Genomic DNA, 27,482 nt, shown 5'->3' with positions numbered 1-27,482 from the left:
ACCCAGAAAGAATAATAAGAGTAATATTAAAACTAACTAGCTGCCGCCATTGTTGGAAACCGAGCTGGGCTGCGCTATGAATTCTGGGACACAGCTTCTTCTTCTTCTTCGGGGTTTAACGGCAGCTGGCATCCTTGTACATGCAGTGCTGCCATCTTCTGTTTCAGTCCGTTATTACACTCTTAAATCCTACTACTTATTCCTGCGTCTTTTGGGATCTTACAAAGCTTCAAACGACGTGTCGACTATTAAATCAGTCGTCAACGATTTTGATAGTCGACTAATCATGGCAGCCCTATTTGCAGCACAACTCACTTGGAAGCAAATCTTTGTCTCCTCATCGAGACCCTCCAGCGGGTCGGGCTTATTGACATCCGTGTCGTCAGCACAGCAGCTGGAGTGGTCCGAGTCGTGCTCCTTGTCCTGCTCTCGTTGCTCTCGCTCCGGGTCCTGGGCCATGGAATGGATCTCCCTCTTTGAGGAGTACAGCATGATGGAGAGGATCTCCAGGTCGCGCAGCAGCCACAGCTTGCTGAAGCCGGTCCCCTTACTGCACTTCCTCACCAGCAGCTGGGTCAGGCCTGACTCCTGGATGGCTTCATGTGCGTGCTCCACTCCATGCTTCTTGACAAAAAACACAACATGACATGAAAAGGAATCGTGCCAAGTTTATCTGATCAGAGGTCAGAGGTTAACATACTGATCATGTTAAACAGGTCAGGGATAGCTTGTTGATAAAAAAAACTGTCCGACGTGGAGGGCGGGATATGGTTGGAGTACCTTGAGTATGTTATAGAGGCCTTTAAGAGCCAAAGACAGGACCCAGGAAGCCTCCACGGCATCAGAAGAGCCGTTGTCCTGGCTCGTCTGCAACAGGTGGCTAATAATGGAGGTGAAATTGCCCAGGTAGCGACTGAGCAGCGTCTTTGGGCAGCCGTGGCCCTCTGGCTGCCCCGGTAGACCGACTGTGCAAGAATCCTGAGACTGGATGAGCTGGTAGTCCTTCACTACGAAAGCGAACACACAGAAGGTTAATCCAAAGATGATTCCTCATCATACGCCGTCCAGAAGCTACGGTGCTAACCTGTTTTCCTCTTGCGTGTTCTAACGTCCACCACCGCAGCGTGGTTCTTCTCTGTGAAGTGTTTCAGCAAGATCATGTTGTGCTTTTCATTGGCGTTGTCGATAAACACCGTCTGGGTGCCCACGCACAGCACCTGGCACACACACACACACGTCACAACAGGCTTCACAGAGTCACAGGAAGGTTTCAGACTCCACAGCATCAACTTCTTCTACCCACCTCGGCGAAGCCCACGAGCACCAGCAGTGTGAAAAGGTTGGTGCGCTTCAGAGTCTGCGGCAGCTGCTGAATGCAGTGGTCAGTGAAGGCGGCGATGATTGTGCACCACTCGGGGCAAGCGTTGAGACTGTGCAAAATGTCTGCCACCGTGCACGCCCAGTCCAAGCCAATGCGACTGCAACCAAACATCCAAACAGCTGTTTACACATCCACAAAAAACAACAACAGGGAAAAACACAAACAAGCTGGTTTCTATGAGCAGCTGCCACCTCTGCAGTTAGGCCCATCATTTAGTAGCTTCCCTCTATAAAACCCCACAGTGGATTTCAAATCAATTGATCAATCTGCATCAACTGTGTAGGACGTACAAACAGTTTTATACATGTTTTATCGTTCAGACGTTTTCAGAGGCTCAAAAGTAATTGGACAAAGAGCATCATCAACCCTGGGCACTCGAGCCACAGCTGGCACGCCCAGATGTGGCTCGACACGCATTAACCTGAGAAAGTGCACGAAGAAATAAATATCTACGGCCGGGCCGCGGTGACAGACACAGCTGTGCACTTCTCAACAACGGTATCTGAGCTAACAGCAAACGGTACTTCAAACGCCAGCATCAGCACCACGGGAAGACTCGGATACACCCGAAGACTCGAGACGCTTTCAGGACTTTCAGGTGTTTGGACCAATGTTTTCTTTTCTGATCAAACCAGAAAGCTTCAATAAGCAGCTGGATTTGTCTCTCAGACACAGAGGACATCGAAATGCAGCCGACTGAACTGAAAGCTCGACTCTGTGGGGTCAAAGTTTGAGAACTACGAGCGCAGCTGGAATCCACAGCTGTGCGTGTTCATGCAGCTGCACGTTCACCTGCTGGACGTCACTACCTGACACATTTAACTGGCTTAAAAACACTGCTTGGCTCTACATGTCTGTGTGAGCTGATCTCCTGTCACACTGAGACTGTCCTCAGGTCTGAATGTGGACACTCGGAGACTCTGAGTGGGAGACCAGGATCACATCAACACGTGTGTCCCTGCATTAACAAACAAAGGAGGGGGGAACAACTAAGCTGTAGTGCCTCTCCACTTCACTGTGTAATACCTTTTGTGCAATACTTTTGTTAATAATCATACTTGAAATGTGCAATTCACTTGTATTTTTATTTTTATTTTTTTATATATTTTTTATTATTTTTTATTTTTATTTTATATATTTATTATTTTATTTTTATTATTTTATTTTTATTCCTATTTATTCTATTTATCCCCTTTGTATATTTTATCTATATATGTCTTTGTATTTATATGTGTGTGTGTGAGTATATATATATATATATATATATATATATATATATATATATATATATATATATATATATATATATATATATATATATAATATTATAAATAATATATTATTTATAATATTATAAATATATATATATATATATATATATATATATATATATATAAATATTATAAATATTATATTATTTATTTATATATTATAATAATATTATATAATATTCTTGACTCTGTAACTTCTGTCGGTGCTGTGCTTTTTGGAAAACAAATTTCCCAGAGGAACCTACCCGAGGGATTAATAAAGTTTTATCTTATCTTATCTTATCTTAAACACGTCGTGTTGTGAGGGGACCATAAATATAAAGAGACCATTAAATGCACTTTGCCAACATCTGTGAACAAAAACAGTTCGATAAAGTTGTTCATTATAGTAACTGTTGCTATAGAGCGTGATTACATTTAATGTTAATGCACATGAGGACATGTTAGACGTCATCACGCCGACCCTGCTCAACATGTAGCGGCTGATAGAAAGCAGCAGGATGCATTTGTGGACCAATACTCTGCTGAGATTCAGCCAAACGCTGCAACGCTGATCGCTCAACACTCGAAGACTCAAAGCCGAGAGCTTCTGCAAAGATTGGAGCTTTTGTCAGACGCTCAAACTGAACCCAAAAGCTTTTCAGTTACTGAAGAGGAAGCTGAAGGCAGAGAGACAAACTAAAAGCATCTGAGGGCAGCTGCAGGTCTGTCAGAGCCCTGATGTCCACGCATTCAATAAAAGGATTAAAAACAGTCCTTCTGTTTGAAACGATGTTATTTTGCTCCACTACCATCGAGCCTCTGAAAAAGGGAACAACGTATAAAAAAACAGTTTACACAGTATTTTGTTAAAGCTCGTGAATTAAACTGATCTGCACTTCAATCACATGATTGTTTCATTTAAATCTTTCACACAGAGGCAACTTTGTCCTGTATCTGTGATTATTTACAGCATCGTCCTGCAGCAGGTGGATAACAACATAATGAGGACCGGCCCGGGTTGGACGTCCTTTACCTGTCTAAACAGACGGCGCCCAGGCTGAAAAGCAGCTGTATGGTCTTCCAGCCCTGGATGTCTGAACAGGACATCTCTCCTTGTATCAGCAACTCATACTTGTCAGCCAGAGCCTCTGTCACAGCAGCATCGGCCTCCGTCGGAGGGATCCGGAGCAGCAGCTGACCCAGGAGGCCTAAGGTGAGGTGGTAGGTCTCATTCAGAGAGCCGGCGTTGGAGATGACTGCCTTAAAGAGCTGTGGCAGCATGGAGCTCAGACTGGGCAGACACAGGGAGCAGCCCTGACAGGGAGACAACACATGTTAGGATAAGAGGAGAACATGTCAGCGCGAACCTTTAGAAACATGTAAAAATCATTTATATCCAACAGTCCAGCGCTTATGGTGGTGGACGAGGTGCCATCAAGGCTGTTTGTCCACCTCTCATTGTTTAAATGTGTAATTCAGCTTCTTCATACTGACAGAAACAAGTTTCCCTGAGAGTCTGCTGCACAGTGTCATCAACTCCTGACCTGAGCCAAGCTAAACGGCTGACAGCGGATTAGCCTCACAGCCTTGCAGCTGTATCTCCTATCTGAATGTTTTAACCCCACAAAATGATTTTGGTCTCTTACAGGTTTGGCTGGAGGCAGCATGGCTGCCAGCAGTCCCAGGATCCTCTCTCTTGAGCACTCGGAGAACACGTGCCCTTGAAGGGGAACCGGGGGCAGCCTATCGTCGGTTTCCTTGACAACTTCAGATGTTGGCGAGTTGCCTGCTCCCGGAGCAAAGAAGAGTAAATAAATAAATGAATACAGAGTTGAATCAGGCCAAGCGTCTGGGTGAAAGCACTCACGTCGGACCACAGGAGAGAGGGCGTCCTCACTGGACACAGACGGCGTCTGGCTGAGCCGGGCGGAGTCTAGGGTGTCTTGAGTGACCAGCTTCTTTTTGTCGCCCGGCCCGCTGCTCGGAGGGAGCGACAGCTCTGGATGAGCAGGAGGAGGACCGCTCACCTCCTCTGCCTTCTTCTCATCTGACGGTTTGTCCTGTTAGAGAGACGACAGGCCGACTTTTACGGATGATCTGATATCGTCGTGTTGGTGTTGTTCCCAGATCATCATGAAAATGTTGTTCCAGGTTCAACATTGCAAGTAACCAATCACATTATTGTGACGTTATTCTTTTGCGCACCAACCCATTTGTGCATTTATGAAATTCCAATTCTGCTTAGCGTTTATTAAAGGGTCAGGGTTAGGGTCCGTTGATCGGCGGACAAAGGCGGTTTCTCGCAGCTTAAGTACAGTTTTTTGTTTTACGCCGGTTTTTCCCGAAGTCGCAAAAGTATGACATCACAACATTCTGATTGGTCACTTGCAATGTTGATCCTGGAACAACCTTTAGTATGATGATCTGGGAACAACACCAACACGAGGATATCAGATCGTGCGACTTTTACACGTTTCTGCATCTTTTTCTGTAAATCGGCGAGACCCGAATATGAGGACGTCACATTATCTTTGAACACGAGCTGCATTCCCCACCTTGTGCTTAGGAGATGAAGGAGAGCAGATCGCTGCTGTGCTACCGGGGAGCGAGGAGGTGTCCGTGGCTGTGCTGAGCTCTTGCGAGGACTCGGGAGAGACTGGACACAGCTCGCTGTCAGAAGCAGAGTCATTGGTGGAGAGCAGAGCGAGCAAAGCAGAGGAACGGAAACCTATGCAGAGCACAGAAGAACAAAACAGAGTATTACATGTTAGTAACCAGTCTGTGCAACGTAAACAATGCACATGCTACACTGCTGTGAACGTACCTTTGCCAGTCTGTCCTTTGAGCAGGCAGTCCGTGATGAGCTGTGAGCAGTGGGTCTGCAGGGCTTTGGCCACGTTCAGAGCGTCGCAGTCCAACACGTCTCCACCCGTTTGCTTCTCGCTGCTCAGCTCTGACGTGTACAGGGCCAAAGCAGCAAACAGCAGCCAAGAGTAGTTGTGGATGTAGGGCTGGATGAGACGGTGGCGATCGCTGATGCGTATGGTCACCATGGGGTACACGGTGATCCGATGGGTGGGCAGGTGGCTGGCGAGGGGACGATAACCATTTAATAAAAGGAGAACTAAAGAGGCGAAGCTCAACATGAAATGTGACTTGACGCGCGTCACCTGTCAGGATACTTCTTTGCGTGGTAACAACCGAAGCACAGGTCAAAGTCTTCACACACGTTGCAGTTGATCCTGCTGCCGACAATAAGGCCCTGGCAATGATCGCAGGCGTACTCCATGTTTACCATCTCGTGATCGTCCTCGTGGCCTTCAGGCTTGGCACCACCTGGTTAACATGTACACGCGTCCAGAGTGAGTAACCACGACTACGGGAAGGTCCTCTGATCATCGCTGTCATGCACTTACTGAGGAAGCAGGTCTTGCAGAGGTCCATGTCCATGCACTGCAGACATCGGTAGCGGTGCCAAGGTGCCATCCTCTCACAGCCATCGCAAGAGATCACGACGTTGAGCAGGTCACAATAGCGGGCGATGAACATGTGCATCTGTGGACGGGAGCGCGTGAATGATTAGAGTAAAGTGACGGAGCATGCGTGCGCATGTGTGTGAGCTGCAGCATGAATCTGCAGGTTTTTGTAAATGCAAAGAATGTGGAGAAGAGAAAACGCAGCCAGCTTTGAGGCGACTCCGGCTGTGAACAAGGAAACGTTCATGTAGGGCTGTGCGATACGACCAGAATCTCATGTCCCGATATAAAACATCTATCGTCCGATAACGATATAAATCACAAAAATTTAACATTTTCTGTAAATTCTGTGAATCTCGGGCAGCTCGACTTGCGTGAAGTGTTTCCAGCTGCGCGTCGTGTAGCTGGAGTCGAGTGTTTTAACCGATGCATGAAACGATACCAATTTTTTCAAACCGATACGATACCGATACTTGGATCTGAGTACTTGCCGATACAGAGTACAAAAACCGATACTTCTACCACACACACACAATGAATTGGAAGACAGGTTTTATTTTATTCTCTGCCGATAAAAAATAAAATCTTAATAAAAATGACCACAAAAAAATTTCAAGTGAAAAATCAGCACTTCTGTTAAATTATTGCAGAGTCTCCACATTGTAATTTAACAAAATATCACTGAACTATTGGCACTGTCTCTAGGGGATGTCCCCCTAGTGGCCAATCTAAAAAACTACAACAGAAATGACAAGCCACCCTCTGATTAATGAAATAAGTTAGTATCGGTTCATGGTATCGGTTAACTTTTACGAGTATGAGTACACACGCATTTTACAGTATCGGCCCCGATACCCGATACCAGTATCGGTATCGGTGCATCCCTAGTTTTAACCGATGCATGAAACGATACATTTTTAGACATAAGTTGTAACGGCGCCGTTTTCTTTGTGAGCATTTATTACACGGCGTGCTGCGGGGAAAAGCCTGTTCTAACGTTTGAGTCTAAGGTTTATTTTTTAGCACCTGGCGTCTTTTTTACTTCTCATCCGTCAATAATACTTTTTCACGTGATTCAGTTTATTTTGAAAAGTCTCAACAGGATCTTGAGCTTTATTGTGAAAGGTTTACGTGGAACATAAACAAGCAGACACGTGATGCTGTTACTGTCGTTGTTGCTAACGACAACGCATAAAAACAGGTGCTTGTCCGTCCGTAGTGTGGTTATATTACATATAAGAGAAAGAGAGAACTTTAATAAACTAATATAGCCACTAGGGATGCACCGATACCGATACTGGTATCGGGGCCGATACTGTAAAATGTGCGTGTACTCATACTCGTAAAAGTTAACCGATACCATGAACCATGATACCAACTTATTTCATTAATCAGAGGGTGGCTTGTCATTTCTATTGTAGTTTATTAGATTGGCCACCAGGGGGCCAATTATTATTTTATTTATTATTTATTTTATAATTTTTTATATTTTATTATTTATTTAATAATTATTATTTTGTTTGTTTACAATATGGACACTCTGCAACAATTTAAAAGTTTATTTTATTCTCAAACCTAATTTGTATTTATTTTATTCCAAACAGAAGTGTTTATTTATTATTCTGAAAGCTCGAGACAGTGCCAATAGTTCAGTGATATTTTGTTAAATTACAATGTGGAGACTCTGCAATAATTTAACAGAAGTGCTTATTTTTCACTTGAAATTTTTTTGTGGTCATTTTTATTAAGATTTAATTTTTTATCAGCAGAGAATATAATAAAACCTGTCTTCCAATTCATTGCATTTGTGTGTGTGTGTGGTAGAAGTATCGTTTTTTGTACTCTGTATCGGCAAGTACTCAGATCCAAGTATCGGTTTGAAAAAATTGGATCCCTAATAGCCACTACAGTGACCATCAAAACCATGAAAACATGTTGCCGTAAATAGTTTATTTTACGACACCACGAAACAAACGACGGCGTAAAATGAAACGACAGACGTTTTTATATCGTTATATCGAGCAGCCCTACGTTCATGGACTGCAGTGTACCTTCCTCCTGTCCTCCATCGTTTCCTCTTCATCAATTTTGTCATACCACTTCTCAAACATCCCGTCCATGCACTCATCCATCCACTCCTGGTTCTTCTTGTAGTCTGCAATCTCGTCCTCCTCTGTCCACTGACTGCAGATGAAGTTAAACCACAGAATGAAGCAGAGTTAGAAAGCAAAAAAAAAAACTGAGGCGTCTTTTGCCTTCTTTAGCAGCTTTTCGTACATTTAGACGAGCACTGAGGTTACCTGATGGCGGTGTCGTGGACGCTGATGTTCTCCTGAGACATGCTGAGGAGGAGGTCGGGAAGATTGATGCTCAGGAAGAAAGGAAGATCGTGCGCCTCCCAGTTCATGTCCAGGAGGTGCAACAAGCAGGTCTGCACACACGACAGGGCCGGCAGAAACGCTCTGTGGGGCAGCGAGCGCGATCAGGTCACCGCGCACGCACTTTCACAACAACACTTCCTGCACTTGCAACAAATTCACAAAATCACGACGGGTTAGAGGAAAGCGCTCACTTCTCATTGAGGCTGCTGAAGCCCTGTACCGCCTCCACGAGCATGAGCACCAGCTGGTGGTAGGAGCGCCTCACTTCCTCTCCCAGCTTTTGACCACTGTCTGACAGCTGAGAGAAATAACTGGAAAACACAAAGAGTCAGTCAGCAAAACACCAAACGGACATCGGCGAATCATCTCCAAACAGAACCAAACTAAACTTTCATGCCATCACGTTTTGGGACACAACTGTTAAAAACCTCTTGCTGTAAAGTCTTCTGGGGTCTGGAGAGACGCTTGCTTTGCTGCAATCTGCAGTTTAACCCTTTAACTGCGTTAGTGTTTAAAGCAGGGGGGTCCAACTGCAGGCCTCGAGGGCCGGAGTCCTGCAGGTTCCACTTTTAGTTCATTTAGGCCTCTGGAGAACTTGAGGAGGTCGTTTAGCCGTTTAAATCAGCTGTGATGGATCAAGGACACGTCTAAGACCTGCAGGACAGCGGCCCTCGAGGCCTGCAGTTGGACCCCCCTGCTTTAAAAGGTAAATTAGGTTAGTGTTTAAATGAATCCATTCATTTATTTTTATTTTCATTATGGAAATCTAAGACCTATCCCACTAGGACCAGTATGCGTGCAGCATCATATTCTGCTCCTGTGTCCTGGAACTCCGCCATGGCCGGTCCCAAGCCCGGATGAGAAAGGAGGAGGGTTGGGCGTTGAAAGGCTGCCCATGCTTTCCCCAGAATTGGGAAAGCATGGGCAGCCTTTCAACGATTACGGCCCTGTGTGCAGCGGAGACTTGGAAATCAACTGCAAAGATCAACCGCCATCTTGACGTCTTCCAACAACGTTGTCTTCGACGGCTGCTCAAGATCACATATCGGGATCGCGTTACCAATGAAGAAGTATATCGCCGTGTGGGAGTAGAGCCGCTCCACATCCAGGTCACCAAGCGTCGGTTCAGATTTGCCGCTCACATCCTTCAGCTAACGGACCCGAGACCTGCCCGTGTCGCGGTTCTGTGGAACCCGAAGAATGGAAAGAGATGGCGAGGAAGACCTAAAATAACACGGAGGACTTTCCTTGAAGATTTACGTTCAGTCGAACTGTCATGCTGCGATAGACCGAGTTCGATGGCGTTCTCTTGTCGCCCGATGCGCCGATCGGCGCGGGAGGATCTAAGTCTAAGTCTAAGTAAGCCTGTGTCATGGAGGTTCATTCGTAAATGAATTAAAACTGAGATTTACCAGGTGAAGTCTTTTTGGCATGCCAGCAGCTCCTGCAGGAACAGGATGCAGGGGGCTTGGAAGAGGTGCGGCTGTCCCATGGACTGGAAGCACTGCTGAACCATCTCCAGCACCTTGCACACACTCAGGGCCTGCGCTTTGTTCAGAGACAGCGTCTGCAGGATGCTGCAGGAAGAAGAGCGAGCACTTAACCCTGCGAGTCTCATTGTGCGTTACCGAACAGGAGAGCAGCAGTTCCTCACCTCGCTGTTGTGAGAGCCTGGTCCTTTATGAAGTTTAGGATGTGTTTGAGGATGGGGTAGCGATCTTTGACTGAGGGAGTCATGCGAGGCTCTTCTATAGAGCGGCAGGACAGGAGACGAAGGCGTGCCCGACTGAACGGAGCTTTGCGGTTGTAAGCAGAGGGGGAGGCTGGCTCCCCAGGCTGGGGGGAGAGACTCTCTGTCGAGTCTCGATGGGTTCGCCTGCTGTGGCCACATGAGGACGAGTTGGGAATGTGAGTACTGGACGACTGGCTCTGTCCAGACCTGGACTCGCAGCTTTCCTCGGACGCTGCAGCCTGAGGAGCCAGAGAGGAGCTGGCTTGGAAGTCTCCTTCTGAAATCGAACTTGATCGGAGCAGCGGAGCACTGCTGCTCTCGGTGGCTCTGGAAGCGTCGCTGCCGTGGCATGGAACTCCGCAAGGAGCGAATCGGAACAGCAAGAGGCTCTTCTCGATGCACATCTCAGCTGGAGAACAAGAAGAAAGAGTTCAAACGTCAGGAAAAAGACGTGACATTAAAAAGGAAGAAGCGCTCACCCAGCGTCTCCATGGTAACCTCATCAGGACCACCTTCCCGCTCGTCATGATTGTTCATCTTGCCGACCAGATATCTCTGCTTCATCTCCAGCTAACAGGAAACAGCAGAGCAGAGTAACAGGTGAGAAACAGGAAAAGCACGAAGCCAGCAGAGATGTGTGTGTCACACTCACCATCCACGTCCTGATGCCGTCTGCGAGCGCATACACCTGCACAAACTCCTCGCTCAGACTGGATTTACAGTCCGGATTAACGACTAGCACAAAAACACAGACGGGAGGAAATCATTCAGGAGATTCATTAAAAAAACAAACAGCTGTACGAGCGCTGGTTACCGTAGCTAAGAAGTGCGAGGTTGAGGGCCGGTGTGTGGTACACCATGGCTGCCCAAATGGCATTCACAGCTTGGTCTGTCTTTGACCCAGCGGCGATCTCGTTCCTCATCGTCTGTTTCCTGCAGGCCTGCATGAGGGTCCTCATCAGCTCTGTTCTGGCGTCTGTCAGCTCCTGTGAAGGGTTCCAGCGAGCAAAGTCCTCCAGGAAGCCCATCGGCTCATCCAGAGTCCACGTGCTCGCCTACCACACAGAAAAACACCGTCAGAGCGTTTTCCAGTCGAGGTCACCGACTAATGCAGCAGCAACATCCGGTGTTTGTACATAACTGAGGTAGCAGAGCGTTTTTTACCTGCTCTGTGGCTGTTTTTGTTCGGCTCTCCTCCCTTTTTTCACACAGCCCATGTCTCAGGATGGGTTTCCATAAAGGTGAAGCCTGAACATGGGACATTTTCCCTGATGGAAGCTCCTTTACGCTGCGAACCTCTGGAGACAGAAACCCACAGTAACGCTAGTGCCTCAAACTGGTTTCTTTTCTGCTCTGACAAACTGAGGCCTCGTGAAAACAGTCTCACCGTGCGGAGATTTCAACGCCAGCGTTCTGGACGCGAGGCGACCCATCAGACGAGCCACCAGCAGCTGCAGATCTGACATCCAAGAAATGGTGATGTCGGGTAAACCCAGCGCCGTCACGGTGAACTTATAGCCCCACTCGTTGTTGCTGCTGTCAGAGTGGAAGAGGAACTGCAGCTGAGGACCGGTGTCAAAGGTCACTTTCTAAAGGAGCAAACGCACAAGGACACATTCGTAAATATCAGCGACGTATCTGAAGACCGGCCTGTGATCTTCCTTCGCCTACCTTTGGCCACTTCTCAGTGCCGACCTTCATGTCGTAGCGCACCTTCCCCCCTCTGGAATCGGTGAATTCTAAGTAGTCGTATCTGCAGATGTTGTGAGCACAGTTAACAGGATAAAATCCCCACGAAGGGTTTAAAAAACAAACAAATAAACATTTAAAAACACGTCACCTCTTCTCCGTTTCACAGCGTTCATCAAACTCCACCTCGAACGACGTCGCGCCGGGGCAGGCGAAGATGCTCGTCTCGTGGCGGCTGTTCTCGTAGTTGTGCGGGGACTCCATGTTCCAGGTCCTCAGCACCACTGGCTGCTGGGGTTGGTGCCAGTTCTCTTGATCCACCTTATAGTGACAGGTTACAACACGTTTGTGGACTGTTTGTGTAGCTCTGAACACCAAACACATCAAAATGAGGCTGAATGCAGACTTTCATCACTGGTCACAGGAAATACAGACATTTTTAGACATAGTACGTTTATATAGCCTCCGTTATCTGAAGGTCAAAAGTAACTGGACTGATAAGCAGTTTGATTAATGTTTGTCAAGTACCAGAAAGAAACACGTGATTTGCCTTTCTTATGGTTTTAAATAAGAGGTTTGAGGGTGGCTGTAGCTCAGGCGGTGCAGCAGGTCATCTACTGATCGGAAGGTTGGTGGTTCGATTCCTGCTTCCCCCAGTCTGCATGCCAAATATCCTTGGGCAAGATACTAACCCCAAATTGCTCTCTGATGCATCCATCGGAGTATGAATGTGTGTGAATGTTACTTAGAAAGCACCTAGGAAAAATGTGCTTGTGTGAATGGGTGAATGCTAGGGGTGGGGGAAAAATAGATACTGTGTAGCATGGTGATATTTTGTTTGCTAATAATGTATGGATACAGGGACAGCAGAAATCGATATTTTGTTACAAAAAGGTTTTTGTGCTCTGACTTCAGAGCATGTTGATCCTTTTTCTGAGCAAGAATCCTGACATTCCTTCACTGTCCAAATGTGACAGTTTACTTATTTTAATTTAAGACATGTTTTATTTTAATTAAGTTTAAAACTTTTTTATTTAATGTAAAATTATATTTTGTTTTAATTTACTTTCAAATTCTTCAGTTGCTGAAGGGGCTGCATAGTTTTCATAAACTGCATAGTTCAGAATAGCTATAATTGTACCAGATGGTTGATTCAGTTAAGTTGGACTAGACTGTAATACAAACCGTTCAGTTTGTCAACAATCAAACTGAAATGAGAGAAAGACTGAGTGTGAGACTTTGATATTAGAGAAAATGAATATTGATAAAGTTTACCTTTATGTACAGAATCTGAATATCGCAAAATATTTTTAAAAATTGCAATAATATCGTATCGTGGGATGTGTGGTGATTCCCACCTCTAGTGAATGCACAAGTTGTGTAAAGCGCTTTGAGTGCTCAGAAGAGTAGAAAAGCGCTTTATAAGAACCATTTACCATTTAAATACTTGTTCACCACTAATTAGACTGGTCCTTCTGGACCCTCCGTTCCCCAAACACATGATATCGGCTTCATTCGCACCCCTACGATGGAGGCAACAGAAATCCTAGCGGTCACAGTGGACTGACCTTAGAAAAGATGTCTCCGGTGTCACTCGACAAGCTTCTGAGCAGCTCCACGAGCGAGGAGAAGCTTTTCAGCAGCAGGCTGTGGGCGATGTCCAAAGGGCACAGCTCCAAGAGGAAGATCATCTGCCAGGACCCAAATCAGTTATTCACAACACACTATAGACGTGTCTATGTAGCCAATTAAAGTGCACAACACAAGAGAGCATTACCAGTTGTCTGAAGACTGTGGCTATGATAGAGCTGCCTAACTTTTCAGTGATCTGAGCTCCAGTGTACCTCTCCAACAGTGAGCCAAGGATAGACTTGACACTTTCCAAGAACTGATCCACATCTATTGAAAACGAATCATCATACAGCTCAGTCACACATTGTTCTGCACGCTCTGATGAACACAATCACGTATGTCATCAGCGTCTCACATTTCAGCAGGATGTCTCGGGCCAGCTCCATTGCGATGGCGGTGGACGCTCCTCCTTTGAGCTGCAGGTAGCACCAGGAGAGCAGGCTGCCCTGCAGAGCCCAGAACAACGACAGCAGAACCGATCTGCTGGCGCCGCTATTCTCATCCACCATCATGACCTCGCACTGAAGGACAGAGGACACGAGGAGAAACGAACTTTAGAAAGACAACAGAAACGTTCGATGTCCGCCCGTGAGGAGCGGGCTTACCTCTCTGGTGGCAACCAGGAGCAGCGTCTCCATGACCGAGAGGATTGGGCTGATGTCAAAGTCTGAGGGAGCTCCTTTAGGAGGGAGCAGCAGGAGGCCACTTGGATCCTGGTCGCTGCAGAGAAAGCACAGACGTCACCGACTCCTCGGGATGCCTCATGTTGACGGGACCGTGTGATGACGTGTTTGTACAGCGCTTACCTGAAGTAATTACAAAGGGATTCAAAGGTAACCTTCACCGACTCTGGCTGGTCCTCCTCTGTAATGTTCTTCTGGAAAAACACAAAAACACACATTAGGAGAACCATTACGCTGCTGCTGCTTAATAACATTCACAAACTCACCATCATGTGGAAGAGTTTGTCTCGCCTGACGTGTTTATCAGGGAAGAAAACAGCCGCTCCGTGAAGAACAGCCTTCACCGCCTCTGTGTGCAAAGCCTTTTCCACAGATGTCTCCCCTTCCGGACTGTCCACAACTACAACAAAAACCACAAACAGGGTTGCTACTCTGGATTTGTCTGACGCTTACAAAGCTGCTCCCTCTCTCTGTGGCTCCTTACTGTGACAGAGGTGAGTGTAGAGCTCCCACACAGCCCTCATCGAGTCACTGAGATCATCTCTGCTGCTGCACATGGATGGACGAGCTGCTGCGCCAGCTTCATCTGGTACTTTGCTCTCCTCTTTGCCCCGGGACTCCCGGGGGGTGGGCAGCATGGGGAAACAGTTCTGCATCAGCTGGAGGAGGAGAACTCTGCTCTTCGTCACCTCCTCTCCCTCACTGGAAGAAAGACACATGCTAACTTGCAGCAGGCATGGACTCCCACTGACTGACTCAGTAATTATCATTCTAGGAGAGCTTTACTCACATCTCCCTGAGTTTGCTGTAGAAGTTCCAGAAGAGGCTCAGGCTGAGGCCGCTGAACTCCAACAGATACTTCTGCTTGCAGTGAGAGGCGTCCTGTAGACACAAACACGCAGCTCGATCAGTCATAGAGATGGGAAACATGTTGCAATGACTCTGAATGGCCATAAGGGGGCGCACTGTGTCATGTTGACAGTAAACAGAGTGAGGACAGGTTAGTTTACTGACTTCATACAGGATGTTACATTTTTCTCTTTCTCGCAGCGTTTCTTCATCAATGCAGGAGTTTCCTCTTCAGCACTTTCCAGACTAAACCACCAGAGATGGGCAGTAACGCATTAACGCGTTACTGTAATCTGATTACTTTTTTCAAGTAACGAGTAAAGTAAGGGATTACTATTGCAAAAACAGTAATTAGATTACGTTACTTTCCCGTAGGAACGCTGCGTTACTGCGTTACTAAAACCGTGATTTTTTTTGCGAGAATGTCTCATGACAGTGACGTAAGCGAGTGCGACGTTCGTGACAACAGCTGTGTGCAGATCAACAATGGATCATATATCGAGTGCAGAGAGAGTATGAGCGTGCAGCGTTTAAAGCGTGGAAGTACTGACCTTACTTTGAGTTTGATTCCATAAAAAGTGACAAAAACATTAGTGTCCGTTGTGCGTGGGAAGAAAACTTCTTTTTACAGCGAAAAAACCCCTAAACTTCCAAACAAGCACCGAGTAGCTACGACGTAATGGGAAACTCACAGAGAAACTCGCGGATTCTTCCACTGACCGCGGCACACCTGCACCAGGGTAACCCTCCGCCTACCCCACTCCTGCTTTACAGGTGAAAATAGAGCAACAGGACCGCTAGTCTTTGACTTTATTTATTTTCTGCTGTGTTTTACTTGCATCTATTTGAAAGACTGAGTGTAAACACACAAAATATTTTATTTTATTTTATGTGCTGGAATGTGCAGAAAATAGGTTTAAATGTTAAACTAATTTCATCCAGTCAGAGAATATTGCAGATAATTTAATGTTTGCTTGATGCATCAAGTTAAAAGATTAAAACTAATAAAACAAGTTTTAAAAAGAGACTTTTCCATTTGATTACATTTTGTATGATGGATTGTTATTAATTACTTTTGAAAATAAGTAATCAGTAAAGTAACAGGATTACCTTTTGGGGGAAGTAATCAGTAATTAGTTACTGATTACTTTTTTCAAGTAACTTGACCAACACTGGTGACTACTGCGTTCATCCTACGGTCCCTGCACCATGCTGAGTGGCAGCAGTTTCCTTTTTTTATCTGAATGATTTTTTATCACTGATAAAGTTGATTTTTCTTGCCTGTTATGATTCAACCAAAGGCAGCTGCCTTTGTCTTTTCAGCTCTACTAACTCCTGCTAACGGAGACTCGTCACCAGCTGTGCTCACAGGTCTGCTGCCCAGAGCCTCTAATCTCAGAGGAGCCAGCAGGAAGTGACAGGTTTAGTGATGGAGCAGATCCTCGTGGGAAATGTAGGCGTTTGGAAAACACACCAGTGGAGTTTACTGAGGTTATTGAGCCCAGTGGGAGCATCGTGAGTGGAGTTATTGCCACGCTCACACGTTTCCAAACCACAGTGTGACTGTGTCTGGTTTCAGGACGTTTAAGGTGCATGGCGGCGTGCACTAGCTATGACTGAAACGTCACCGAGGGAACACGGCCTCAACATTGAGCTCGCCACAGTAACTCATCACTGCTGCTGAATCAGCACATCTTTGGCTCCATCAGCTAACATGTCTGCGGCTGCGCTGATGCTGATCATCCTGATCGCCCTCTGTACCGCTTACAGGACACACAGAAGGACGCTCTCTTTAAAATCTGTTTCAGGAAATCTTTACCACCTCATACCTGCATTCATCTTACATTTAAGCTCGAGTCTTCTTTCTTTGTATTAAACTATTAAACTAAAACTTTTTTAAACTCCATTTCATCTTGTGATGCTTTTTTTCTCTTACACTTTAATATAGTGAAAGTCATTTTTCATGTTTTGGCTGCTGTCACACAGTAATTTCCCAATTTTGGGGATAAAATGGGGCTAATAAGTAGGTACCATGTCTCGTGTCAGCTGCTGTATGAAGAAGAGCGTCTTGTTGAGCAGACAAAGGCCGGTAACAGCATCACTGTCACAGCTCTCTCCTTTCGGGCTGAGGTCATCCAGGTCTGCGAGCCTCTCCGTCCCCGGGCACAAGTAGCCACTGAAGCTGAGGGACTGCACACCGAGGCGCTCGGCGTTGTCCTGCCTGGTGCACAGGAACTTCACCATCAGGAACTGTGAAGACCGGAAGAATTAGAGGTGGTGTGACGTGACAATGACGACACAATATTAAAGACTCACTAAACGTTCACCAGTAATGAAGCGGCGCTGACTAACTGATGTAGTGTGTACCTTGGCAACACGACACTGCTGCAGCTTGATCTCCACATCGTTCCAGTCATCCTCCAGCTCAAACCAGCCAATCGGCTCGTCTTCACTCTGCGCCGGAGTCCTGGCGCTGCAGGTCAGGTGACAGCATGGTGTAATAACAATAACAACAACAACAACAACAATAATAATAATAATAATAATAATAATGATACATTTTATTTGAAAGCGCCTTTCAGAACACTCAAGGACGCTGTACACAGCAGAATAATAAAAGCAACATAAAAGCATAAGACATAAACAAATAAAATAGCAGAGTGGAGAGGTTATGTGGGATAAGCTGTTTTGAACAAGTGAGTTTTGAGTTTGGACTTAAAGAGAGAGAAGGAAGCGAGATTTCTTAAATCAGGAGGAGCAGCTGAAAGCCCGGCTCCTCATGGTGGCAAGACGAGGAGAGGGGACAGAGAGAGAAGAAGATCTGAGACACTGAGATGGGGCGGTGATCTTAACCAGTTCAGAGAGATATGGAGGAGAGAGATGATGAATAGCCTTAAATGTGTACAAGAGTATTTTGAAATTGATGCGATATTTGACCAATGAAGCTGCTGCAGGACAGAAGTGATGTGGTGGACAGAAGGGGTCCTGGTGATGATACGAGCAGCAGAGTTCTGGACGTGTTGGAGCTTATTGGTGGATTTTTGAGTAAGACCAGAAAGAAGTGAATTACAATAATCGATCCGGGAAGTAACAAGGATGTGGACAAGAATGGCAGCATGTAGGGTGAGAAAAGGACGAAGACGATTAATGTTGCGTAATTGAAAATATGCAGACCGAGTGACATTATTAATGTGTGAATTTAAAGACAGAGTACTGTGGAGGATGAGACCCAAACTTTTCACAGAGGAAGAAACAAAGACCGGTGAGTTATCGATAGTAACAGAGAAACTGTTGGTTCTGGATAATGTTGATTTAGTGCCGACCAAGAGGAGCTCGGATTTGTTACTGTTGAGTTTGAGAAAATTAGAAGAGAGCCATGAATTTAGTTCAGCTAAGCAGAGGGTGAGGGAGGATGGGGGAAAGCAGAATCAGGTTTGGTGGACAGATAAAGCTGGGTGTCATCGGCATAACAGTGAACCTGGATATTATATTTACGGAAAATGTGTCCAAGTGGAAGAAGGTAGATAATGAAAAGAAGGGGCCCAGGACAGATCCCTGGGGCACGCCAGTGACCAGAGGGAAGGGCTGAGAAGTGAAGGATTTGAGTTGAATGAACTGAGTGCGATCAGACAGGTATGATTTAAACCAGGCTAGTGGAGTATGGGAGAGACCGATGGAGGCTAGCCTACTGAGGAGAACAGAGTGAGAAATAGTGTTGAAAGCAGCGCTGAGATCGAGGAGAATAAGGATGGAGAGTAAACCGGAGTCAGCTGCCATAAAGAAGATCATTGGTTATTTTTATAAGTGCTGTTTCTGTGCTATGGGAGGGACGAACTGTTCATACAGATTATTATTAGTTAAATGTGAGTGGAGTTGTGCGGCAACTATTTTCTCAAGAATTTTTGAAAGCACTGGTAGATTCAATTCAATTCAATTCAATTTTATTTATATAGCGCCAAATCACAACAAAAGTCGCCTCAAGGCGCTTCATAGATACAGAGAAAAACCCAACAATCATATGACCCCCTATGAGCAAGCACTTTGGCGACAGTGGGAAGGAAAAACTCCCTTTTAACAGGAAGAAACCTCCAGCAGAACCAGGCTCAGGGAGGGGCGGGGCCATCTGCTGTGATTGGTTGGGGTGAGAGAAGGAAGACAGGATAAAGACATGCTGTGGAAGAGAGACAGAGGTTAATAACAGATATGATTCAATGCAGAGAGGTCTGTTAACACATAGTGAGTGAGAAAGGTGACTGGAAAGGAAAAACTCAATGCATCATGGGAATCCCCCGGCAGCCTACATCTATTGCAGCATAACTAAGGGAGGATTCAGGGTCACCTGGTCCAGCCCTAACTATATGCTTTAGCAAAAAGGAAAGTTTGAAGCCTAATCTTAAAAGTAGAGATAGTGTCTGTCTCCTGAATCCAAACTGGAAGCTGGTTCCACAGAAGAGGGGCCTGAAAACTGAAGGCTCTGCCTCCCATTCTACTTTTAAATACTCTAGGAACAACAAGTAGGCCTGCAGAGCGAGAGCGAAGTGCTCTGATAGGGTAATATGGTACTACAAGGTCATTAAGATAAGATGGGGCCTGATTATTTAAGACCTTGTATATGAGGAGCAGGATTTTGAATTCAATTCTGGATTTAACAGGAAGCCAATGAAGGGAAGCCAAAACAGGAGAAATCTGCTCTCTCTTTCTAGTCCCTGTCAGTACTCTTGCTGCAGCATTTTGGATTAGCTGAAGGCTTTTCAGTGAGTTTTTTGGACATCCTGATAATAATGAATTGCAGTAGTCCAGCCTGGAAGTAATAAATGCATGAACTAGTTTTTCAGCGTCACTCTGAGACAGGGTATTTCTAATTTTAGAGATGTTGCGCAAATGGAAGAACGCAGTCTTACATATTTGTTTAATATGTGCGTTGAAGGACATATCCTGGTCAAAAATGACTCCAAGGTTCCTCACAGTGTTACTGGAGGCCAAGGTAATGCCATCCAGAGTAAGAATCTGGTTAGATACCATATTTCTAAGCTTTTCAGCGCCGAGTACAATGACCTCAGTTTTATCTGAATTAAGAAGCAGAAAGTTAGTGGCCATCCAAGTCTTTATGTCTTTAAGACATTCCTGCAGTTTAACTAATTGGTGTGTGTTATCTGGCTTCATGGACAGATAGAGCTGGGTGTCATCTGCATAGCAGTGAAAATGTATGCTATGTCTTCTAATGATGCTGCCTAGGAGAAGCATGTATAATGTAAACAGAATTGGTCCTAGCACTGAACCCTGTGGAACTCCATAATTAACCTCAGTGTGTGAAGAGGACTCTCCATTTACATGCACAAATTGGAGTCTATTAGATAGATATGATACAAACCACTGCAGTGCAATACCTGTAATACCTACAGCATGTTCTAATCGCTCTAATAGGATATTATGGTCAACAGTATCGAATGCTGCACTAAGGTCAAGAAGGACAAGCACAGAGATGAGTCCACTGTCAGAGGCCATAAGAAGATCATTTGTAACCTTCACTAAAGCTGTTTCTGTGCTGTGATGAGCTCTGAAACCTGACTGAAACTCTTCAAATAAACCATTCCTCTGCAGATGATCTGTTAGCTGTTTGACAACTACTCTTTCAAGGATTTTTGATATGAAAGGAAGGTTGGAGATTGGCCTATAATTAGCTAAGACTGCTGGGTCTAGAGATGCTTTTTGAGTAAAGGTTTAACTGCAGCCACCTTGAAGGCCTGTGGTACATAGCCGATTATTAGAGATAGGTTGATCATATATAAGATCGAAGAATTAATCAATGGCAGGACTTCTTTGAGCAGTTTTGTAGGAATGGGGTCTAAAAGACACGTTGATGGTTTGGAGGAAGTAATTATTGAAGTTAACTCAGAAAGATCAATTGGAGAAAAAGAGTCTAACTTAACATCAGTGGTACTAAGAGTAGCTGTAGATAATATTACATCTGTGGGATGATTATTGGTAATTTTTTCTCTAATGATAAAAATTTTATTTGTGAAGAAAGAAAAGTAGATGGAAATAGGCCAAAAATTCTCAAAATTATTGGGATCTAGACCAGTTTTTTTCAATATTGGGGTGATGGCGGCAATTTTGAGGAAAGCAGGTACAGCTCCAGTGGTGAGTGAAGAGCAGATGATGGCAGATATGAGGGGAAGCAAAGAAGGCAGACATGCCTTGTGTCAGCTATACACAGTATCAACCACTGAGGAGGCCCCACACACATACAGACTGCTGAGGGTCTCCATAACTAACGTTGATCCCACTTTTATGACTGGACGGTTCATTTTAGTGAGACAGTGTCAGTCTGTTCTTCTTATCACAGGAGCATTTCAAACTGAAATATAGGAACAAATAAATAGTTAAAAATAGCTGCAACTCCTTACCTGCTTTGTACAAACTCCTTGAAGTCCTTGTAGTCCCAGGAGTGATACTTTTTAAACCTTTTGAAGTGTTTCTCTGCATCGAAAGGGTCGTCCTCCTTATACGCAAACACTAAACCACATTTCGGTCCAATGGCTCCTTTCCGCACCTTATCACACAAACACAGTGTAAGCCCTGCAGCACCGCAATCCTCCGTCACTCTCTAGGTTGTTGTATTTTACACTGTGATGGTAAAATTATGGCCCGTCTCACTTTGATCTTTATCTGAGTGACCTGGAAGTTGCTCTGGTCCTCCGTCGAGAGGATTACACTGGCTTTCAAACGGCCGGCTTCTGTGAGAAAACCTGCAAAGGACAAAGTATCCAGCAACACTTTACGTCATGTTGATGTTGTGCTCAATCTGAAGAATCGTTATTGATCTCAGCTGTACCATCTCCAGTGGAGTACTCTGTCAGCATGTTCTCTGGTCCTGATTTCTCATCTTTGCTCTTCACATCACAGGCCTGTAAGTGCAGCTGGAGCGGCTTCCCTGTAATAAGCCAGAACGTCCAATCACAGCACACTTAATCACATGATCGCGTTCCATTACGTTGCAACTTTGTTACTACACTGGAGGAGAAGCAATTTTCCACTAATGCAGCTGCTCCTCAGAAACGACACTTTCTCAGATTTCAACGTCCTCGTGTGAAGAAGAGGAGAAGAAGAGACGTTTACGTTACCGTTGCGATACAGCAGTCGTAGCCGGACCGAAGCCATGGAGACGATGAGAGGCGAGGCCTTGTACTTGGTGTCTAAATGATCGCTGATGCAGGACAGGGCCTGGATGACTTTTGCCACACTCCCTCTGGCCAGGGCGAAGGCCAGGAGGGTCAGCTCTACATCAGGACTCACACAGCAGCTGCACACAGGAGCACAAACACTTTGCCATGAGTCAAACTTGTCGTGCCAGCGCACACTTTCATTTTGTATATAAGCTCTAATGCCATGCTCACACACCCAGCAGCTTTGTTGTTGTTTAAACTGACTGCAGAGCTTTATTTACACACTGCGAGGCCACACCTGACCTCAGCTGAACTTAAGAAGTGTTTCCTGTAACCCGAGTGGATCAAGAAGTTCTACCAACAATTCGACACAGTGAAAATCGTATATATGCAAACTGATATTAAATTGTTTTAAATTTGTCAGAAGGTTAAAAATGTGAATTTCCTGACAGTGAATGAATGTTTGTGGCTTTACAGAGTTAAAGTGACTCTACACAAGTAGATGTTTCCACCTTAAACAAGCTGTTTTGTGGGACTTGAAGCACACAGTCAGAGCAGTGTGCATGGATTAGGGCTATCTTAGTGACATCATACATATCTGAGAGTAGAAAAAGCCTCTGTCGGCAGAATTAGATTTGCAGAGCACCAAATGCAACAAAGTGTGTCGCCGCCTCAGTTAACCAGTATTTTTGTTTCCACCTGCTTCTACTGAGATGACGTCAGCACGGTGAGCTCAGTGTGGTGCCACAATGCCTTACTCTGCTATCCTGAGGAGAAATCCATCCACCTCCTCCAAGATGTTCGCAGAAAAGAACCTGGGGAACTCTGTGGATGACGGTGTGAGGGACAATGGCGGCATGTGACGTAAGGCTTTTCTAAAAGTGAATCAAAACAAGAAACCAGTGGCATCAGGAGAAATCTCACAAATGTGACATCAATAAACACGCGCAGTGAGCTCTGTGTCTTACTGTGTGCTCTGAAGGACGGTCTGGGCGAGTGCAGGGTTTGTCTCCATGGACGCAGTGACCAAAGAGGTGAGGAGAGACAGGTACCAGACGGCTGAAGCATCCGAAACAGACATCTCTTTATTCTTGGTGATCTGATAACCCAGCGTCTTCAAGCCGTGAATCCGTGTGTCGCATCCATCACTCAGGCACCGCTTAATGTTGATTTGGATGTCTGGGATTCAGTGACAAGTTTGTGTGGTTAACGGAAAAATCAGATACATCCCACAGGAAAGAAAAGAGCACAGCTGAAGATACTGGAGAATAAATATTGATTAGGGAGGCACATGTGAAACACATGACTTAACTTTGGGACCTCAATACATGCAAAGCACAGCTACAATTTTTAAGTGTGTGTGTCATTATTAAAAAGGAGCACATGTGGAGCATACATGTAAGCTGAAAAACTGACTCGATCTTGGATGGGATCCCCTCGATCTTCAGCTTGTGGAAGCCTGCATGTGGACCCAATAAGGAGGCACTTGAAAGTAGGGCTGGGTATCGTCACTGATTTCTAGAATCGATTCAATTCCGATTCACAAGGTCACGAATCGATTCGATCTACGATTCGATTTAATTCGATTTGAATCTGGGAAATTTTGACAGTCAGAAATATTATAATTCAGATCAGTACATTTACATATTTTTGTATCTATAAAAAGGAAGCTGACACACGCAAGACTTTATCAAAGGTGTGAGCATCACAGCAGAGGCCTTTGTGTCAAAGTAGCTGAAGATAAAACACAGAAACATGAAGGTGATTTTCCTGGCCTGGATTTTATAAAAATATTCTGCAGTAGATCAAAAACGAAAGAAAACCATTAATCAGCATATGAACATCACCTCTGAAGTTACAGAGGTTTTATTAGAGACACGGCGTTTTGCATTTTGCATAATTTTAAAAAGTTTAAATTTGTTCAGTATTGAACGGCAGAAATTAGGTTTTCTTTTCAGAAGTAAGTAAAAGGGGAAAAAAACGTCGGCCGACAGCCTGTAAACAACGGTAGACTTGTGCGTAACAAACAAGCGAATAATGAAGAAAACAGACAGACAGGGAGAGAGAGAGAGAGAGAGAGAGAGAGAGAGAGAGAGAGAGAGAGAGAGAGCTGTGCATGAAGTGTGATTTTATCCTGGTGGAAGCAAAACAGTAAAAGTCAGAGTGAATACATGACGATGTTTATGTGAAGCCTAGTTTTATCTTCTTTTGCTGCTGGTTCGGTCAATATTGTTTGGAGAGACATCAAACTAACAGCTTTAGAATCAGTGCATAAAGGGCGAGAACACAAAGCTCGACCCGCCGACAGATCAGAATCAGCAAGCTGTCGGCTTTCAGCCCCGACTGTGAGAAAGGCGACATCTCACTGATTCTGATCCGCGGGTCGCGCTGTGTGTTCACGTCTTTGTGCAGAATCCGTGTTCCTGCTCTCATTTACCGTCTTAGCTGTTTGGTGGTTGTTGAAATTTTGTGAGGTTTAACCTGAGATTCTTGCGTTTCGGGCAAAATAAATTTATATTAAAAAAATCGATTCAGGATTTTAATGAATCAGTTTTACGTCATCCAAGCCAGAATCGATTTTAATCGATAAATCGATTATAAAAACCCACCCCTACTTGAAAGCACAACTGTATGACCCCCCAAAGCTCATATGAAGCTTACACCATGCTTTATGTTCAGACAGGTGATAGTGTAGAAGCATCAGTGACTCACAGGGGTGTGTGATGTTGGCGTTCTCCAACAGAGCTACGTAGCCCGTGACGTTGCTCGGGATGCGGATGTCTCTGATCTCCTGCAAAGAACGCCGGTTCTTCCCCACGGCGACGGACACTAGCTGAGGCATATAGCTGTGGTCATTAGAAGCCACGGCAATGGCCAAACGTCTCAAAACAACATCCGGTTTCATTTTTAGTCTGGGAAGGGAGAAAGGAGACGAGTTTCCACCTTAGATCTGTTAACAGACTTGCTTAGAAACATCAGAAACTCAGCTGCACTTTACCGTATCCAGTGCGAGCGAGCGCTGCCGTCAGACTGCCAGAAAGACGCCGTTTCCCCGTTTGTCATCTTGTAGATGTCAGCAACATTGGATGAAGCTTCTATTGTGCTGTAGCACTGAGTGACGACCTTGACCATGTCTACATCCGGATCACGGTCCAGCTCTGCTCTGTACTGAATATCCAAATCTGAAAGAAAGACTCACGTGAGGACAGCCTCACCGCAGGCGTGGCGCTGCCGGATGTGCATTTAGCCTTAAATGACTAAACATTGCTTAAGCACTCGCCAACTCTCATGCTCACCTTTCTCCTTCTGCAAGAGGAACTCCAAGAAGTCCTGCACCACGCTGGACCTCATGGTGCAGATACTGTTGTAGCCCTCTAAAATTGGGAAAGGGATGGCACTGCTGGGAATACGATTCCTGTGTAAGAACTTTAGGATTTTAGAGGCGTGGGCTCCTAATCGGTCTTTGGTCTTGGAGAATATGTCCACAAAACCTGTCGAAAGGAAAACACGAGAAAAACGAACAGGTTAACTTTTTGGCCACACGCTGGCTGCACCGATTCAAATAAGGTCGAGTTTGTTTATCCGGGTAAACAAATCGTACCTGGGGTAAGCGAGCAGGCCTGAAGCTGTCTTATCACATTACTCAGCTCTCCCTGTAGATTAGCTCCATTGGAGTTCTTCAGAGCGATGAGCATGCTCTCTATGTCCACCACTCCATCCCCCTCCGCATCAAACTGACCAAAGGCCTGAGACAGTGGAGAAGGACAAAGACTCTGGATTTTACACCAACATTTACTTCCTCACTTTCACAGTGTTGCAAAAAACTATAAGAACATTAGTCTTAAAACACAAATGGCTGAACAGCTGGTGTGAACATAAAGAGCACTCAGCTCTACGTTTTATGGTATAAAAGATGTAACGTAGCTATACTTCTGGAGTCTGTGGCTTGATTCCTGAAAGAAACACCGTCCCACTCCCTAAAAGCACAGCTTTGATAGTCAGTATTTACCCAGACAAAGAGCTCAGACTGACATGCATTAGTTCAACCAGTCATCTGCAACCACTGGTTAAAAAACAGCCAGTCAAGAGACAACAAAACAATGTGGTCTGCTACAAGTGACCAAAGCCGAAAACCTAGTGACAAACCCCACAAGAACAGGTGACATTGTGTCAGCTCGTTTACTCGATCCACTGCAACTTCTAGAAATCTACAAACGGCAAAAACAAAGGGGGGGCTGCTAGAAAACTCCCCCTTCTCTCCAAGTTCAACGGCACATGAGCCACAGTCTAAACATCATCATAGCCGAGTTGTGGTTTGACAGAATCGGAGCCTCCCGAGCTGCTTCGTGCCTCGGATAGATCGTCCCGTCAGCGCTTTACTCGACCTGGTCCCGCCCAGCAGGACTGTGACTGGCCAAACTCACCTGTCACAGGTGAAGCCTGATACCAGAGCCCCCTCTTCATCACCACAGCGCTATTTAGATTTGTTGACCGACAGTGATAAAAGCACGTGACAGCCCAAAGACTTAATTACGTATTTACGTATTGATTACAAACGCTGAATGGGCGTGGCGACAAGTTATCAAACTCAACCTGAACCTGGGCCAAAAACAGAAGACGCGACGGTCCAATCATAACATGTGACGTTGGAAACGTGAGGAAGGCCACAGCAAGTTTGTACCTCTTCGCACTCGTCCCTCGGGGCATCTCTGCTCTCTAACATCTCACAAAATTGCTCAACATTAACGGACTCTTCTCCTCGGTTTAACCGGTCCTCCAGCCACCGCATCAGGACACCCTCATTCCCGGCCAGGACGGACTCGTGAATGGCGACTCCAGAGTCGCTAATACGAGCCGCCGCTTCTCTCAGTTTCACTTGCTCCAAGAGGACGCCGGGGTTGGGTGGTCCACCAGTGGGCACGGGTAGGTTATTCGATCCCCTTGCGCTCCTGCCACTACCAGAGCCGCCGCCGCCTCCAACACCGCCGCCAGCGGTCGCAGAGGCCGGACCGTCTTCCGCGAAGCCGGGACTCTCCGTTTCTATGTCTTCCTCGTCGCCGCTGCCTCCGCCGCAGCCGCTCTCCGCGTTGCCCATGTTTGTTTCGCCGACCTAAGGCTCCCCTGAAAACCCCTGCGGCCCACTGGGCGTGAGTTCTGAAGCGGTTGGACCGGTCTGTACACAGACCGCTCCAGCGTTCACCTACAGCAGAGCTCTACTCTACTACCGCATTGACGTTCTG

The 27,482-nt window shown here is 45.7% G+C and overlaps 1 protein-coding gene across 5 annotated transcripts in view; it reads right to left on the bottom strand.

Moving 5' to 3' along the window:
- Positions 1-27,473, bottom strand: part of zzef1 (zinc finger, ZZ-type with EF hand domain 1) — a 38,602-nt gene extending 11,129 nt beyond the window's left edge. Inside the window, exons 1-44 of one of the 5 annotated variants that reach the window (XM_085174042.1) lie at positions 26,924-27,473; positions 25,844-25,988; positions 25,539-25,733; positions 25,241-25,424; positions 24,955-25,154; positions 23,211-23,421; positions 23,001-23,117; positions 22,201-22,379; positions 21,912-22,010; positions 21,734-21,825; positions 21,484-21,629; positions 17,444-17,549; positions 17,108-17,326; positions 15,018-15,109; positions 14,712-14,929; positions 14,494-14,627; positions 14,351-14,421; positions 14,150-14,264; positions 13,900-14,065; positions 13,690-13,811; positions 13,481-13,603; positions 12,064-12,233; positions 11,895-11,976; positions 11,611-11,812; positions 11,388-11,521; positions 11,038-11,278; positions 10,876-10,958; positions 10,703-10,793; positions 10,146-10,632; positions 9,904-10,068; positions 8,683-8,802; positions 8,411-8,572; positions 8,162-8,294; positions 6,051-6,189; positions 5,805-5,970; positions 5,459-5,721; positions 5,190-5,362; positions 4,502-4,694; positions 4,281-4,426; positions 3,668-3,948; positions 1,304-1,478; positions 1,085-1,217; positions 781-1,007; positions 316-624 (exon numbers count right to left, since the gene is read on the bottom strand). In XM_085174042.1, the coding sequence (XP_085030168.1) occupies positions 316-624; positions 781-1,007; positions 1,085-1,217; positions 1,304-1,478; positions 3,668-3,948; positions 4,281-4,426; positions 4,502-4,694; positions 5,190-5,362; positions 5,459-5,721; positions 5,805-5,970; positions 6,051-6,189; positions 8,162-8,294; positions 8,411-8,572; positions 8,683-8,802; positions 9,904-10,068; positions 10,146-10,632; positions 10,703-10,793; positions 10,876-10,958; positions 11,038-11,278; positions 11,388-11,521; positions 11,611-11,812; positions 11,895-11,976; positions 12,064-12,233; positions 13,481-13,603; positions 13,690-13,811; positions 13,900-14,065; positions 14,150-14,264; positions 14,351-14,421; positions 14,494-14,627; positions 14,712-14,929; positions 15,018-15,109; positions 17,108-17,326; positions 17,444-17,549; positions 21,484-21,629; positions 21,734-21,825; positions 21,912-22,010; positions 22,201-22,379; positions 23,001-23,117; positions 23,211-23,421; positions 24,955-25,154; positions 25,241-25,424; positions 25,539-25,733; positions 25,844-25,988; positions 26,924-27,337 (7,623 nt within the window). In that variant the 5' untranslated portion in view covers positions 27,338-27,473. Of the gene's footprint in view, positions 1-315; positions 625-780; positions 1,008-1,084; positions 1,218-1,303; positions 1,479-3,667; positions 3,949-4,280; positions 4,695-5,189; positions 5,363-5,458; positions 5,722-5,804; positions 5,971-6,050; positions 6,190-8,161; positions 8,295-8,410; positions 8,573-8,682; positions 8,803-9,903; positions 10,069-10,145; positions 10,633-10,702; positions 10,794-10,875; positions 10,959-11,037; positions 11,279-11,387; positions 11,522-11,610; positions 11,813-11,894; positions 11,977-12,063; positions 12,234-13,480; positions 13,604-13,689; positions 13,812-13,899; positions 14,066-14,149; positions 14,265-14,350; positions 14,422-14,493; positions 14,628-14,711; positions 14,930-15,017; positions 15,110-17,107; positions 17,327-17,443; positions 17,550-21,483; positions 21,630-21,733; positions 21,826-21,911; positions 22,011-22,200; positions 22,380-23,000; positions 23,118-23,210; positions 23,422-24,954; positions 25,155-25,240; positions 25,425-25,538; positions 25,734-25,843; positions 25,989-26,923 lie in introns of all 5 variants that reach the window. The other 4 variants (XM_085174043.1, XM_085174044.1, XM_085174040.1 and 1 more) reach the window with 4 other exon arrangements.
- Between the last annotated feature and the right edge of the window lie 9 nt (positions 27,474-27,482).

This window comes from Neolamprologus multifasciatus, chromosome 10 (genome assembly GCF_963576455.1).
Source record: "Neolamprologus multifasciatus chromosome 10, fNeoMul1.2, whole genome shotgun sequence".
In the NCBI taxonomy this organism is placed as follows: Eukaryota; Metazoa; Chordata; class Actinopteri; order Cichliformes; family Cichlidae; genus Neolamprologus; species Neolamprologus multifasciatus.
This window is presented reverse-complemented; position numbering and strand designations above follow the sequence as displayed.